Consider the following 16772-nt stretch of genomic DNA (forward strand, 5'->3'; position numbering starts at 1 on the left):
TGCATCAGGAGATTACCGAACAATATAGTCTGTTTGCCAATAATCCACCAAGAAGTTGTGATGGAATTTATACTGAAATCATCTATAATTTGGTGCTAAAATGTAACACCTCAGTCCGACATCGAGAGATTTGGGACTTCTGTACAATTTATAAGGCAAAGTACTGCTATGTGCACCAACAAATCATGATCTTTTGGGGCCTGTGGTGGGCTTGTCGTAACCCAAGTTTGCTGCACTTGGGACAGTATGCTTTGACTTATTTCAGACTCGGAATCGGGACTTAACTCAGTTTTCGAAAAAGGCGCGGGATTTGACCCGGGTTGTCACATATGGTATCAGAGCCGACTCTCGAAAGTTTGATGCGTCAAGTTGTCGGAGGTGGGGACACGAAGGCTGGTGGTATTATCCCACAATCGCAAGAGGTCCGGAGGTGGGGACACGAAGCCAGCCGGTATTATCCCACAATGGCTAGAGAGGTACGATCTTGATCCTATGGCCTGTCTGTTCGGGCCTGACGAGGACGTCAAGAGTTTAAGTGGGGGAGTTTGTAACACCCCAGTCCCACATCGAGAAGATTTGGGACTTCTGTTCAGTTTATAAGGCAAAGTACTACTACTATGTGCACCAATAAATCATGATATTTTGGGGGCCTGTGGTGGGCTTGTTGTAACCCAAGTTGGCTGCACTCGGGACAGTATGCTTCGGTTATTTCGGACTCGGAATCGGGACTTAACTCAATTTTCGAAAAAGGCTCGGGATTTGACCCAGGTTGTCACATGTGGTATCAGAGCCGAGTCTCGAAAGCTTGATGCGTCAAGTTGCCGGAGGTGGGGACACGAAGGCTGGTGGTATTATCCCACAATGGCAAGAGGTCCGGAGGTGGGGACACGAAGCCAGCCGGTATTATCCCACAATGGCTAGAGATATACGATCTTGATCCTATGGGCTGTCTGTTCGGGCCTGACGAGGACGTCAGGAGTTTAAGTGGGGGAGTTTGTAACACCCCAGTCCCACATCGAGGAGATTTGGGACTTCTGTTCAGTTTATAAGGCAAAGTACTACTACTATGTGCACCAACAAATCATGATCTTTTGGGGGCCTGTGGTGGGCTTGTCATAACCCAAGTTGGCTGCACTCGGGACAGTATACTTTGACTTATTTTAGACTTGGAATCGGGACTTAACCCAGTTTTCGAAAAAGGCTCGGGATTTGACCCGGGTTGTCACATAAAAGTAGCGAAGTACCAAATTTTGGTACTTAACTTCTATTCTTTATTAACATTGTTTTTAACGGAGGACTTCCTTTCTTTGTAAATTACTAACACTGATTTATATTCTCCGTAAACTTTATTTATTTATAAATTATATTAAAAATCTATTAAGTTACATTAAATTAAGTAAAATAACATATATTTACTTTTATTTTGAAAAACTGCTAACTGCAAAGTAAACTATTAACACGAATTGACTTATATTCTTTGTAAATTTTATTTTTTATTAGTTAGTGTCAATCTTAGTGTCAATTTACTTTTAAATTGAATAATATTATTTTAAAAATAATTAAGTAATAGCAAATGAATTTGGTAACATTTATTAACTTTTAAATTGAAAATTATTGATTTAAAGATCGTATTTGTTACTGTCCATCACACGTTTATTCACTTAAAATTAGAAAACATATTTTAACAATAACAAATTTATGAGTTTTATTTAGATTATATTAAGTAATATTAAATTAAGTTTAATAACATATATTTACTTTTAATTTGTAAATTAATTCTTACCGATAATTAGGTAATATTAAATAAACTATATTGAAAAGACTAATTATAAGATAATTATCAAATAATATTAATTAATATTAAATTATCTAAAGAACGGATATTTGGTTCGTAAGATAGAGATAAAATTCGTTTCACAAAACTAAAACTAATATGTTAGATTTCTATATCACGTAAAACAATGCAAAACTAGAATTATAGTGGAAAATTTTATAACTGATTCGATTTTTTTTAACCACATAACTATTTTTGGAAGTACCACATCAATGCCTCCTCGGGATACCAAATAAAATCATGCCCTTATATATAACTCTTATCAGGACGAAATATAATTTTTAATCAGCTAGAGTAATATTAATGTTAAATTATTAACAGCTTTAATTTGTATGGATATTGGGTATACGCGGTACAATTTAATTCGTATTAAAGTTAAAAATTAAATTTAATCATAATTTACGGTTTTTCAATATATTTATCGACAATCAAACTGTTGGTATATAAAATTAACCAAATTCACCCACAAACATGTGGTTGGTTGCAATTAAACCACTTAAATAGTTAAAAAAACTAACTTCAATATATAATACATATGCAAAAATATAAGGCTTTATAAAAGAAATTTTAATAAGCTTAAATGAAAAATAAATTCAATTGTCTAGAGATATATTACAAAATAAAAAATATTAAAATTAATGCAAAATTTTCCCAACTTTATTTATATTGGGTCAAGGGAAATCATGTTTAGGTCCCAAATCTTGGTACTCACTAAAAAATTATGTAACTATTTTTAAAATTTTATGTAATAAAATCTCAAAACAAAAATTAACTTATACTCTTTGTAAATTTTATTTTCATTCAATTTTTATTTGTTGCGGAATCCAAGACTTTAAAATAATCGTATTAATAAGTTAACATGTCAGATTTGTATAAGTAAATAATTAGGTGCATGCATAATTATAACTATAGGTAAAATTTTAGAGTACACTTAATTTCGATTTTTTAAGTACATATTTTAACGGCATTTTATCTATTATATTTAAATATGTATTTTGTACGGATTATGAATTTCAGTTTTATGCAAATAATAATGTGATAATATTATTTTTAATTTCGAGGACACGGATTACCAACTAGTATATATTAATATATTATACGCACGGGTTACCGATTAGTATATATTAACATCGTGTCATTCATATTTGTTGACGTTATTGTTAGAAAATGGAAAGTTTGAGGCATATTTTATATATGTTCTTGATATGATTTCCAGAAACTAATACTTGGAGGTTGTTCCTTATATGAGGACTTAAACTTTCATATTTGGATCTAAGATATTTTCTTAGTGGAATCCATGAATATATTGAGACAAAGTTGCTTGTTTGAAATGGGTTATGGGGATTTTGTCCCACATTGGTATTGTAAAAGAAAGATATTGAGTTTATATAGCATCTTGTGTTAGTGTTGTTTACAACTACTAGCATAAGTGGAATGCTTGTGTGGCCTAGTGCTAGTGGGAACTCTTATATTTTTTTTTCAATTACAAGTTTAATTATTTATATTGATTATTTAATTATTAATATAAAATATATTGAGTAAGGATTATTTTAATCATACTCTGAATATATTTTGTAATATTAATATTAATTAATCAGGATATAATATAAATAATAAGGAAAACCCATTTTGTTTACTTTTTCTGTTTTGTTACTTGGTGTACCACATCGAGTAAAATAGAAGAAGAGCAACTTGAGATGCCTATATATTGAGAGGTATACTTGAGATTAAAATGATACAAGTCTCGGTGCCTACCTTGCAAACATATATGAGTTGCATAGGTTTTTTGGGCAAACTGAGGTGCGAGTCGCCGTTGATCATTGTTGGTTCTGTGGCCAGATTGATCTATTGTTGTTTTATCCTGGAAGCGATATTGCTGCATTCCATCACAGCTTAAGTGGGGGGCAATAATCTCTTCAAGAACAGTCAAGTCCTCTTGAAAGGTTTGGTGACTCAGCTGTTGTGTTCTTCTTCTTATCAGGATTTGGAAAGCGATAAAAGATAAGTTTTTTTTTACTTTCTTTGTCAATTACAGTCTTTATAATTTGTTATTGTCTTCGTGTTTTATTTCGTTAATTGGTTATTTGCCATGTTCTTGTTATTATATATATAACTGCCCATTGTTGCTGTGTAGTTAGAATTATACCCAACAATCTTGAAGAGATTATCTGTGTTATATATTTAATTAGCAAGATGGTTAACGAAACTGCTGATGTTCCTAAAATTGTTGAGACTGGTTCTGGTTCTAGTGGTACTACTACCATTGACTGGACCACGTACCGTTTTCCCCAGCCAATTGATTTATCGGGTATGCCTAATAAATTTAGTGGTGGAGCTTTTTTTTCTCTTTGGCAGAAAAAGACGAAGCTCTAGTTAACGGTTAAGGGTCTATTGTTAGTGGTACAATATGATCCTCCTGGGTTGGATCAAGAGATAGCTGAATCTGTTAAGGTTTATGCTTTATGGGCTGAGAAAGATGGGGTGGCTAGGGCAGCCAATTTTGGCATCCTTGGAGCACACCTTGTTCGATGTTTATTCATCAGATGCCTATACTGCTAAAGTCTTATGGGATAAGCTGGACCAAACCCATAATACTGATTCTCAAGGATTTGAGAAGTATTATGTGGCTAGGTTTCTTGATTTTAACCTGGTGGATGGAAAATCCATGACTAAACAGGTTCATGAGTTTGAGATGTTAGTTCATGATTTGGGTGAGTCTGGTATGGTCTTGCTTGAGAAGTTTCGAGTGATGTCTGTGATTGAAAAGCTCTTTAAGTCTTGGGAAGAGTTTGCTCTCTCCCTGAAAAGACAGAAAGGAGAGATCACATGGACTAACTTGATGTTGGATATCTCAGTACGAGAGCAACACAAGTCCAAATAGGGACATGTGTTGCCTGTGGAACATGGGAGCTCGAAGGTGAATGTAGTGACTGTAGGACAGAAACGAAAGGTAGTCACTAAGAAGGCTAACACTAAACCTAACAAGAACAAGGCTAAGAAACCAAAGGCGAACAAACCATGTTGGTCTTGTGGACAGGTTGGTCATTGGAGCAAGGACTGTTCAAGTAAGAAAGCTAAGAAAGTTGGAGTGGTAGCTCAAGCAAATACTGTGCTTGGACTTGGAACCACGAGTGGGCCAGTAGCTAACATGGTCATTGGTAAGGTTGTTGCCTCTGGAACCGATGACTGGTATGTTACTTACCACCCTGTACTACTTTTCACTTATCTGTCACGTGAGTGGTTGATTGATACTGGAGCTAATGTACATATTTGTGCTGATATTAGCTTGTTTGTATCTTATCAACAGTCATGGAGTGACAGTGACGATGGGGAATGCTAGTGCTGCACAAGTGCTGTGGACCTGAAGTTTGCTTCTGGGCGTATTCTATCTCTCACTAGAGTGCATCATGTTCCCTCTATTCATAGAAATATTATAAGTGGAAGTTGTTTAGTTAAAAACGGCTTTGAACTTTCTTTGAAGTGTAATAAAGTAGTTATTACTCATACTGGTACATTCTTTGGCAAGGGTTACTTGTCTGATGGTTTGTTTTTAATAAATGTTGAACCTGTTTTGGGTGGTTTTATTAATGATAGTGTTGCACCTTATGTTAATTGTGTAGAATCATCTGATTTGTGGCACTTACGACTTGGTCATTTAAATTTTCGTGCTCTAAAGATTATGATGAATTTAGAGTTGATTTCAAAGTACGCCATTGATAAGAAATCTAAGTGTGAAGTGTGTATAACTGCTAAACAAACAAGGAAACCTTTTCATAATGTTGTTAGGGATTCAGACTTGTTAGATTTAGTATACTCAGACATATGTGAATTTGGTGGTGTGTTGACTAAGGATCACTGTAGATGATTGTAGTAGATAGTGTTATGTTTATTTGCTTAAACATAAGGATGAAGCACTAGATGAATTCATTATGTATAAAAATGAAGCTGAAACACAAATTGGCAAAGTATTTAAACGTTTGAGGTCTGATAGAGGTGGTGAGTATACGAGTACCTTGTTTAATGAATTTTGCGCAAACAATGGTATAGTTCATGAGGTTACTCCACCATACACACCTGAGTCTAATGGGTGGCAGAACGAAAGAACAGGACTTTTAAAGACATGATTAACAGTATGCTAATTATTTCTGGGTTGCCTAAGTACATGTGGGGAGCGGCTCTTAATACGGCTTGCCATATTCTGAATAGAGTCCATCTGAAACATATGGACAAGACACCATATGAATTATGGAGAAAGCGTAGGACAAGTTTGAGTTATCTTCGTGTGTGGGGGTGCCTTGCTAAGGTGCTTTTCCCTGAACACAAGAGAAAGAAACTGGGTCCGAAAACTGTTGATTGTATCTTTCTGGGCTATCTTGAAACCACAAATGCTATGAGATTTTTAGTATTAAAATCTGACATAGATGGTATTGTGGCGAATACAATAGTTGAGTTTCGTTTCGTGATGCAACTTTCTTTGGGGAAGTATTCCCAATGAAGACTGGTATATCTTTGGGTAGTTCTGAGGATGATCCCACTCACACATCAAGTTTTATTCCTGATCATGTGGAAAAGATGACAAATGTGGGGGTGGATCCTGGTAGTAGCTCTACTCCTAACAAAGTAGAGGAACCTAGAAGGAGTAAGCGTGCAAAGGTAGTCAAGGACTTTGGAAGTGACTTTATCACTTACAATGTCGAGGATGAGCCTTTAACTTTCTATCAAGCCAAGGATTCTTCGGAGTCAAGGCATTGGAAAGGCGCTGTAAAGAGTGAAATTGACTCAATTGTTTCAAACGGAACATGGGAGTTAGTTGATCTCCCTCCAGGGTGTTCTACTATTGGATGTAAATGGATCTTCAAGAGGAAGCTAAACCCTGATGACTCAATAAATAAGTACAAGGCTAGGCTAGTTGCTAAGGGCTTTAGGCAAAGAGAAGGCATTGATTATTTTGATACATATTCTCCAGTTGCCCGAATGACAACAATCAGAATGCTTATTGCATTGGCTTCTGTACATGGTCTTATCATCCATCAAATGGATGTAAAAACAGCTTTTCTTCATGGTGACCTTGAAGAAGAGATTTATATGAATCAGCCTGAGGGATTTGTTGCTTCTGGTAATGAGAGGAAAGTATGTAGACTAGTCAAGTCCATCTATGGCCTTAAACAAGCACCTATAGACTGGCATAAAAAGTTTGATGAAACTGTTTTAGACTTCGAATTTTTTAGTTAATGAAAGTGACAAGTGTGTCTACTATAAGGTTAGAGGTAATGATTGTGTGATCGTGTGCTTGTATGTAGATGATATCTTGTTGTTTGGAACCAATATTGAGATTATTAACGAGACAAAGAGTTTCTTGAAGATGCACTTTGAGATGAAGGATATGGGTGATGCTAGTGTGATTCTTGGGATCAAGTTGACTCAGTCAACTAATGGAATAACTTTGTCACAGTCTCATTATATAGAGAAATCTATACTTGAGAAGTATGGTTATTCAAATTGTAGAATCGCTAGTACACCATATGATTCAAAAGTTGCCTTAGTCAAGAATAGTTCAGGAGTTCCTGTGTCTCAGTTAAGGTATTCTTAGATTATTGGGAGTTTGCACTATCTTGCTAATTTGACTAGGCCAGATATTTCTTATTCTGTGTCTAAGTTGGCTAGATATACAAGATGTCCAAACAAGACTCATTGGGAGGCACTGGATAGAATTCTTAGATATCTGAAGGGAATTATTTCCCTTAGCTTGCATTACCGGAGATTTCTGGGGGTACTCGAGGGGTACAGTGATGCAAGTTGGATAGCTAAGAAATCTGGTTCCAATGGAGTGACTGGATATGTGTTTACCCTTGCGGGTGGAGCAGTGTCCTGAAAGTCTTCTAGACAGACTTTGATTACTTGGTCTACTTTTGAGGCTGAGTTGTGTGCACTTGATGCCACGGGGACGGAGGCTGAATGGTTACATGGACTCATGAGTATGTTACCTGTAGTAAGCAAGCCGCTTCCTGCCATTTCTGTTCATTGTGATAGCCGTACAACTATCGAAAAAGTCAGAAGTGTAAAGTATAATGCTAAAATAAAGAGACACATCCAAGTTAAACTAAAGTCTATAAGGGGTCTTGTGTCTGATAGGATTATTGCTATAGAGTTCATAGGAACTCAGGATAATATAGCTGATCCGCTGACTAAAGGGATTGAGCATGTTATAGTCCTTAAGTCGAGGTTGGGGATGAGACTGGTAACCCATCATAATTCATCAACAGCGGGAACCCAATACACCTGAGAGGAGATCCCTCGAAGTGTATTCAATGTGGTAATAACAAGTTGTAAGGATGAATTGGTAGTACCTCTACCATATACATTTAGATACTTATGTATCTGAGTCTATTCCCTATAAACCTTAAGAGGTACTTGAACTGCTAGTTAGCAAGAGTTATTTGAACTATGAATGGGGTCAAGTCGTTTGACGAGATGATAGCAGTACATCTCTGGAGATGCCCAGCTAAGCGAATGTAATTGTGTGGTCGCAATTAGAGGAAAGGGTTATTCCTCGAAACATTCGATGAACAGGATCGAGACATGACCATTAACGTCTCAAAGCCGTAGATTGGCACCATAGCCTTTGACTTGTCGTCGTCTATGGAGTGTGGTTACACCCAACGGATAAAGATTCAAGGTGAAACATTCCATCTGTATCCGGTAGCCATCGAAGTAGATGACTTAGGAGGGTTCAAACCCGGGAGGGTACCGACTCTGAAATGCAAGTCATGATAAAATCTGGTATGCAATTTAATTATGGATTTGTGGGGGATTGTTAGAAAATGGAAAGTTTGAGGCATATTTTATATATGTTCTTGATATGATTTCCGGAAACTAACAGTTGGAGGTTGTTCCTTGATATGAGGACTTAAACTTTCATATTTGGATCTAAGATATTTTCTTAGTGGAATTTATGAATATATTGAGACAAAGTTGCTTTTTTGAAATGGGTTATGGGGATTTTGTCCCACATTGGTATTGTAAAAGAAAGATATTGAGTTTATATAGCATCTTGTGTTGGTGTTGTTTACAACTACTAGCATAAGTGGAATGCTTGTGTGGCCTAGTGCTAGTGGGAACTCTTATATTTTTTTTTCTATTACAAGTTTAATTATTTATATTGATTATTTAATTATTAATATAAAATATATTGAGTAAGGATTATTTTAATCATACTCTGAATATATTTTGTAATATTAATATTAATTAATCAGGATATAATATAAATAATAAGAAAAACCCATTTTGTTTACTTTTTCTGTTTTGTTACTTGGTGTACCACATCGAGTAAAATTAAAGAAGAGCAACTTGAGATGCCTATATATTGAGAGGTATACTTGAGATTAAAATGATACAAGTCTCGGTGCCTACCTTGCAAACATATATGAGTTGCATAGGTTTTTTGGGCAAACTGAGGTGCGAGTCGCCGTTGATCATTGTTGGTTCTGTGGCCAGATTGATCTATTGTTGTTTTATCCTGGAAGCGATATTGTTGCATTTCATCACAGCTTAAGTGGGGGACAATAATCTCTTCAAGAACAGTCAAGTCCTCTTGAAGGGTTTGGCGACTCAGCTGTTGTGTTCTTCTTCTTATCAGAATTTGGAAAGCGATAAAAGATAAGTTTTTTTTTACTTTCTTTGTCAATTACAGTCTTTATAGTTTGTTATTGCCTTCGTGTTTTATTTCGTTAATTGGTTATTTGTCATGTTCTTGTTATTATATATATAACTGCCCATTTGTTATTGTGTAGTTAGAATTATACCCAACAGTTATGGCTATTATTACAAGTGACAAAATGGATAATCTTCTAGCCTACATACATGAATAATGACATTTTTTTGTCTTCAATTGAGAAAAATCCATTCAGATGGACGCTGTTAATAAACACTAGTGGTGCATGCAGTCGAGTGACTCCAGTCTAATGAAACAGAAAGTACTCTACTTGGGGAAGGGAGGGGGTCCAGTTATTTGGTGTTCGTGTATGACTAAGCAATTTCAATGTTGGTGTGAAGAGGGGTGTCACCTTTATGATCACTTCATTGGAGTTGTTAGCATGTCATAGGATGTGGTATGGGATGCCAACTTGAATGCCAAAAATTTGCATTCAATGAAAGAGGGTGCCTTAATTTGTAATTCCAACCATAAATAAACTATTATGACAATTTCATTTGTGGTTTGATGAATAATTTATTATATTTCTATTTATTTGTATTACACATATTTTTTTTGTAATTTTAGTGAAGATGACATCTATGGGTGTCAATCATTGGAGTATTTTGTGAAAAAAAGAGTTCCAAAATTAATGTAAAAGAGAGACAATTAAAAATAATATTTTTTATTATGTGATAAAATTGGTGGACCTTCAAGGATACCAACCATTGAAACTGCTCATTGACTATTTAGTAATCTAATATTTATGATCTCAAGTATTAGCACTTTTAACATTGCTAGAGACTAGAGACCGACAATTATAAAATTTTATTGCAAATGTCGAAAGATGCAAATCTCATATAACTTTCTAATTTTTTATCAAACTTCACAAAATTAAGAAGAAAAAAATATATAAATAAAAAATAATTACGTAAACATATTATATGATATGATTAAAATATTCTATTCACAAATTTATAATATGAAAAATATCAAACAATGAAAGAATTAAAATATATTATAACACATATGTTATATTTAGATTATCAATGTCAAATATAATAATACAATAATAACTAAATATTTAAGTACAAAAAGTACATTTTTTTAGAAAATACATTATTGATGGAAAAACATAAAAGTTATTTAGGGAATTAAATTATTTTATTTAAAATTAGTTAAATAAATAATAAATATCCTAAAAATATATATAAAAAAAATTGTTAATAATCCCGTGCATAGCACGGGTACAAAACTAGTACATCTTAAATAGTGGAAGCTATAACTGGCCACCAAAATCTACCAATCAAAATCTACCAATTCAAATTATAGTTATCCTAATAATCAACTATCACGTCTGCATTTACAAACCTGAATAACAAGCTCAGATTCTATCTTATTTAACTATATATTTTTTTTTATAAATATAACTTATAACCTTGCAAAGTGAGTATTTGTTATAAATTTAAGGATGAGTCAGGGACGAGAGAGGATAATCTCTTAACCAACTTTCAGAAACATGATAGCTTACTAAATGAAATTAGAGAATTTTTTATATAAGAGAAGCAAACATGTAAAACGGGGAACATGGATAGCAAGCTTACTGAGTGAGATTAGACAATTTTTTTTTAATATCCCAGTGTTTGATGGTCTGATCTTTTTCATTTGAGACAAGATGAATTGATGACCATCTCCTCACAATCAACGAAGGTAACACGCTACAGATGGCCTACCAAGACCCCAGATGCTTGTTCTATTTTAATAAAATAACGTTTACCCCAAACCCATTTTAATTAATTAGAAACTCAAGCAAGGAATTCTATTGCAAAACTACTAATAATTACCGAAACAATGACATAGTCATAGACTCCCTGAAACGTAGGCACCAGCTAACAAGCAAGATGAACTAGCATCCTAATCCACAGACATAATTTGGCTAAGAGCCCATAATGAAGCCAGTTTTTGGAATTTCAATGACAGAACCCAAATTCTCTAATAAACAAAGATAATAATGCATAACTAAAATTCAGAAACACAACTACCTATATTGCAAGAGCGACAACTAGGAAATTTGCATATAAAGAAATATGAAATTTAATGAATTTGGACCATTCTCACAAAAAGTATACAGAAAAAAACATTTTACCATTAATCAGAGAAAGTTTTTACTTTTAAAACTAAAAAGGAGTTACACTACCCTGTGAACGTATGGAAAGCCTATTTGTTCCAAGATCATTGACATATATTGAAGCAGCACTACTTGCGGCTATAAACACTCGTCCTTCAGTTGAAAATTTTGCACAGAATATATTACAAGCCTAATGGCCATAATCGCTATAATTATCAGCATAAAAATCCAGACCTTCATGAATTTCTTGTACATAAGAGCTTCCACTATGACCCAGTAATACATTAAAGTGATAATACTAGACATTGGATCATTCCATATATGTTATAAGGATTAATATTAAGTACGGACTGTAACATTTGCAACAGACTCTGTCACTCTGGTGTGGTTTATAATACTCCTTATGTATCATGGGTGATAAACTGGCACAGCCTAAACTGAATAATAAACAATTACGTGGCCGTAAATATTCAGAGACATGTAGGTAAAGAAGTATTGGGGGTTTAATGGAAAGGAAAACAATGTGTGTTCGTCATAGAGTCTGCATAGCCTTGTGCACTGGTCGTAATCATAATACTGTGTGAGCAGTTGTGCAGATTTGGCTACATGATGATATTAAAGGTATAAGAACAATATCAAATAGACGAATACGTAGAAGCTGCAATAGGGATTTTGACCAACTATAAATAAAATTTCATATATTGCAAGAGCTAGAATCCATGTTAAGTCTGTCTCAAGCTAGTAGCTTGTAAGAAGTGACCAACTGAAGCTGTTGGCTCATTTCACCCCTGCAGCTCCCATGGCCATTTAATCAAACAGAACATCAACTTTCTCTGTGGAGTTAATCCAACAAAGAGATTGTGCTATTCCATTTTTAACTTCTCATTAAGTTCTAAAAATCGATCGAGGCAAGCGCGCATGCACTCCCTTATTAACTAGGGAGATCCTAAAATTGCAGTGCCTTGGACACACGAGTTTACAGAAGCATTTACCGCACTAACGAGCTAAAGTTACATAATTTTAGATCTCGGAGATCAATGCTAAAGAATTCAGACATGAAAGGCTTTCTTCCTCCTCTCAGTAATTAAGAACTGCTGAACTACGAACTTTAGATAGATTAATCTTTGATGGCTACACCAAACAGATATCATACTACAATCACTTATTTATGACTTTTCACTACTTTAATCAACCTAGAAATATTGTTCAAACTAGGGTGCCTGATGGGCCTTTAATATTTGCTCGGTGATTCCAATACACAAACTAAAATTTCTACATGAACAGATTAAGTCGATGTCCTGGTGCATATAAGAACCACTATAGTCTAGCAACTCTCACGGAAATCTGCTAACAGAGAAAATTATCCAAAAATGCCGGTAGGTCCGGAGCTTTAATTTCACTTGGACTTTGGATTTGCAGAAGACATAAACATAATCATATAAGCATAATCATATGATCTTATCCATGCATGGAATCATCTCTAGGTTAGTAGATCCTCCATCCTGTTTGTGCAATTCTCAGGCTTGACTGCAATTACTCTAAATTTGGTAAAGATTTTAGTTGGTGTTTTATCGTTTTGTTACATAATTTGGAAACCACATCTTTGATGTCATTGGACTAGCTTCTACAAAACTCTTTGTGAATCTCATCTGCCACTGCACTGATGGAGGGTGGATCCATCTGAGCCATACTTGCTTTTCCTAATAAATGTATAGCAATATTAGTGAAACTCAACCCAATTCGGGATTCATCAATAAGCTGGCTACAAAAAGCAATCTGTTGCTAGCGTACAGCTCATTACAAACTGACATATTTCCTCAAAATTGTAACAAGACTACATTACCATGATTAGGATGATATTATAAACAATCCAATCTAGTCCACATTTCCAATAAAACATAGTTGGTTAGAGGAAATTTATAATGGAGCAAATGTAATTAGTAAAACAATGCACATTTTTGATAATATGATACTGTTAGGTTATAAATGTAGCACAATTTAGTTGTTGTCACTGTCAAATTTAAACTGATAACAGGCACAACATGCAAATTTTGGGATTACTTGTGAAAGTAGTATGCATACATCCTTACTAATATCAGTATTGTGTGAAACAAACATACTGTCATCCCATACACATTTATATCATCTCCAGGCCTAGAAGAACTTTGTAATTCCTTGGCAGTTTAGCATAGCTCAATCTTTAAACATGTCTAAATCTCATCTCCCTCCCGTCTCGCCTGATGTCATTCTTCCAGCTGCAAACTCTGATGACCATGTTCGGCCTTCGTCTCATGTGCTCCCTCCATCTTTTACTAATTTGGTTGTTGGTTCACCTTCAGCTTCTGCTCCAGCTGACCCTCCGGATAGAGCTGCAGATTATGCTGTTAATTTGAGTGTTGGTCCAGCTTCTGCCTCTGCTCCCAATTCGAATGCTGATTCAGCTGAACCTCCGGCTAGAGTATGTGTACATATTTTTGCGTGTTTTTTCTTTTTGTGCATTTTTTAATTTCAAGTTGCGGACCCTCTCGTATGATTGATCACATATATGAATTAAACATAATCTGTTTGCTTTCTTCTCGTCAATTTATAAGTCGAAATGTAGAAACTGTTTCTAGTTGCAGAAGATTTACGCTAATTAGGATCACCGATCTGTTCTTAATTTGAGGTGTTACAAATATAGGAGGATTCGAATTGGCTAGGATAGGCACAACATGAAGAGGTTAACTGTGTTTGGTAATTAATTCCATAACTTAGCGTACTTGACTGCTTCAGAGATAGATTTAGGATTAAAATCTTTCAGAAATGGTTTACCATATGCTATTACACCCCCAATGAAACTATCAAGAATATAGTTGTCAAGCAGCGCACTACGATTTTGCTGCATTTCGAACCTAATGTTTTGGATATCATCAATATACATTTCAAATCCTAATCAAAATCAACCCCCTATATAATATATATGTGCAGGGGAGGAAACTGATTGTATTGTGCACCTACGCTGCATTGCTACTCGCGCTAGCGGCATCAGTACTATCCATTCAATTTCCATTTGAGAGGGGGATCCAAACAAACAATCGATCCCTCTGTCTTGCAGTTGTCTCTGTAGTGCTCTTCTTTGTATTCATGATCAAAATGATTTTATCATTTTATCATCACCAGAGAGCGGACCAGAGAGGTTTTTGTGCTCAACTTGTGGAAGCTTTTTTTGGGATGATGGTGGTCACGTGCAGTTTTGGTGTGGCTGCTCTCAACTACGTAACATACAGGTTCAACTACGGATTTGAAGTTAGTTACGGTTTTAGGGTGTGCCAATTAGCAATGGCACTGCTCTATACCGGGATTGCTATGCGGAACATGAAAGCGTAGCTTTCAACAACAACAGTCTGAAGTCTTCATTTGAGAAAGTAATACTCTACCATGTTTATCAAACCAAAGAAGTGTATGCTCTATCAATTCTTGTAGTTTTAGCCTTTTTTGCATGTTGGCCGCAAATAAAGTTACTCAACTAATAATATTTCGTCTCTAAGTTTGTGTTGAATTGTTATGCATATATATTTTGGTCATTCTGATTAGTTAGTTGCTATATTTTGCACAGAGCAAGATATGTATTCCTCTACGTCTTGGCAAAATCTAGTGTTGTTGCTTTAAATACCATGGAAATGAAATGGGCCAGAAGCTACTTATAAAATTATTAAGAAATCTTTGTATTTAATTAAACTTTTTTTTAACAAGAAAGGTAGCGAAATCAGACTTGGCTAAGAGGTGAGGAAACAGTTTAATTTATTGTTGCTATTAATAACATGTATGCCCTTAAAAATTCAACACAATTGTTCAAGTAAAAATATTTTTGGTACCACTTGTCAGAGCATTTACGTCTCATTCCCCGTCTATCCCCAATTCCCATAATTTAGAAAATTTATAAAATTTAGGTTAAATATCATTTTATATCGGCTTCTCCATTTTAGGAAAAAATTTAGGGACAAATATTTGAGTCCCCATTTTCTGTTTTACGTTCCCCATTTTATGTTTTATACAAGTTTAAGTGTAGATTTGAAATAATAAATAATAAAATAATAGTTAGTGGTTAAAGTTGTGAAAAGAGGTGGAGAAAGAATTAATAAAAAAGAATATAAAGATGAGGATGGGGATTGTGATATAGGAAATTTTATAAAAATAAATGAAAATGAGAAAAATTTGGAACTTATTATTTATAGTATATTTTTAGGAACCGGGATTCCAGTGTGAGTGCTGTTAGAGTACATATCACATCCACTCAATTGACCAAGCATGATATCATTTAAACGAGCGGTATGAATGAAAATTTAGTACCAGAAAAAGCACTAAACAAATACTCTCATGATAAACTCCACAGTTATAATTTCACTAAAATAGATAATTTATTTACAAAGAATATTGCCGGTCTAATATTAACGAGTACCAAGGATCTCATTACGCACCTCTCTAGCATCTAAATGATTAGAGGGATACGGCTGCCAGACTCCAACTCAGACTATAGAACTAATCAATGCCAAGTTTGAAGACCTCATGACAGAGAGATTAAGTTGTTACCATAGTTTAGAAATAAAGATTCCAGACCCAGACATGGTTCATGCCATTACAGAAAGCTCAAGTTAACTCCCACTTTGTATTGAAGATGCAGTTTGACCTCCTTTAAATTCTAACTTTAAGCATTTTAGTCACACACCATGGCCAAGCTGTAGGCTCTTTTGCTGTTCAGAAAGGCTTCCTTGTGAAGAGACATTGATGAATCCATGAGACCAAGGCGACTTAACTGTGGGATGAACTGCATGCTCTCCAGACTTGAAACATCATAGCAGCCTTGTTCCATTCAAATGGTCAAATGGATCTCAGAAGAAACATTTGCAAAGAAGCAATTACTCTTTTCAACATTAGGTGAGAGACCAGAAATGCACGAGAAGTAAGAAACACCTTCTACAAGAATATCAATTGAGTTGCTATCTTCTCTACAAAACATGAGCACATTATCCACGAAGATAAGGTGTGCGAGTTTAAGCTGCAAAGTCCTCCACTGATATATTTGAACTCCGAATTTGCAGTGATTTCATTAATGCAAGCTGAGAACACTTTCATGCGTGCCC

General features: G+C 34.9%; 1 protein-coding gene across 1 annotated transcript; it reads left to right on the top strand.

Annotated features, from left to right (window-relative positions):
- The first annotated feature begins 12787 nt into the window (after positions 1-12787).
- On the top strand, positions 12788-15202 carry LOC141661926 (uncharacterized). The gene is made up of 2 exons (XM_074468954.1): positions 12788-14110; positions 14620-15202. The coding sequence occupies exons 1-2, from the start codon at positions 13859-13861 to the stop codon at positions 15016-15018; spliced, it is 651 nt and encodes a 216-aa protein (XP_074325055.1). The 5' UTR covers positions 12788-13858; the 3' UTR covers positions 15019-15202.
- Positions 15203-16772: the final 1570 nt, after the last annotated feature.

The sequence above is a fragment of the Apium graveolens genome, chromosome 5 (genome assembly GCF_009905375.1).
Source record: "Apium graveolens cultivar Ventura chromosome 5, ASM990537v1, whole genome shotgun sequence".
NCBI classification, from domain to species: domain Eukaryota; kingdom Viridiplantae; phylum Streptophyta; class Magnoliopsida; order Apiales; family Apiaceae; genus Apium; species Apium graveolens.

Coding starts and splice junctions, on each gene's coding strand:
- LOC141661926 (XM_074468954.1), top strand. CDS start 13,859: ATGTCTAAATCTCATCTCCCTCCCGTCTCGCCTGATGTCATTCTTCCA. Junction 14,111..14,619: donor CAGCTGAACCTCCGGCTAGA/GTATGTGTACAT, acceptor ATATATGTGCAG/GGGAGGAAACTGATTGTATT.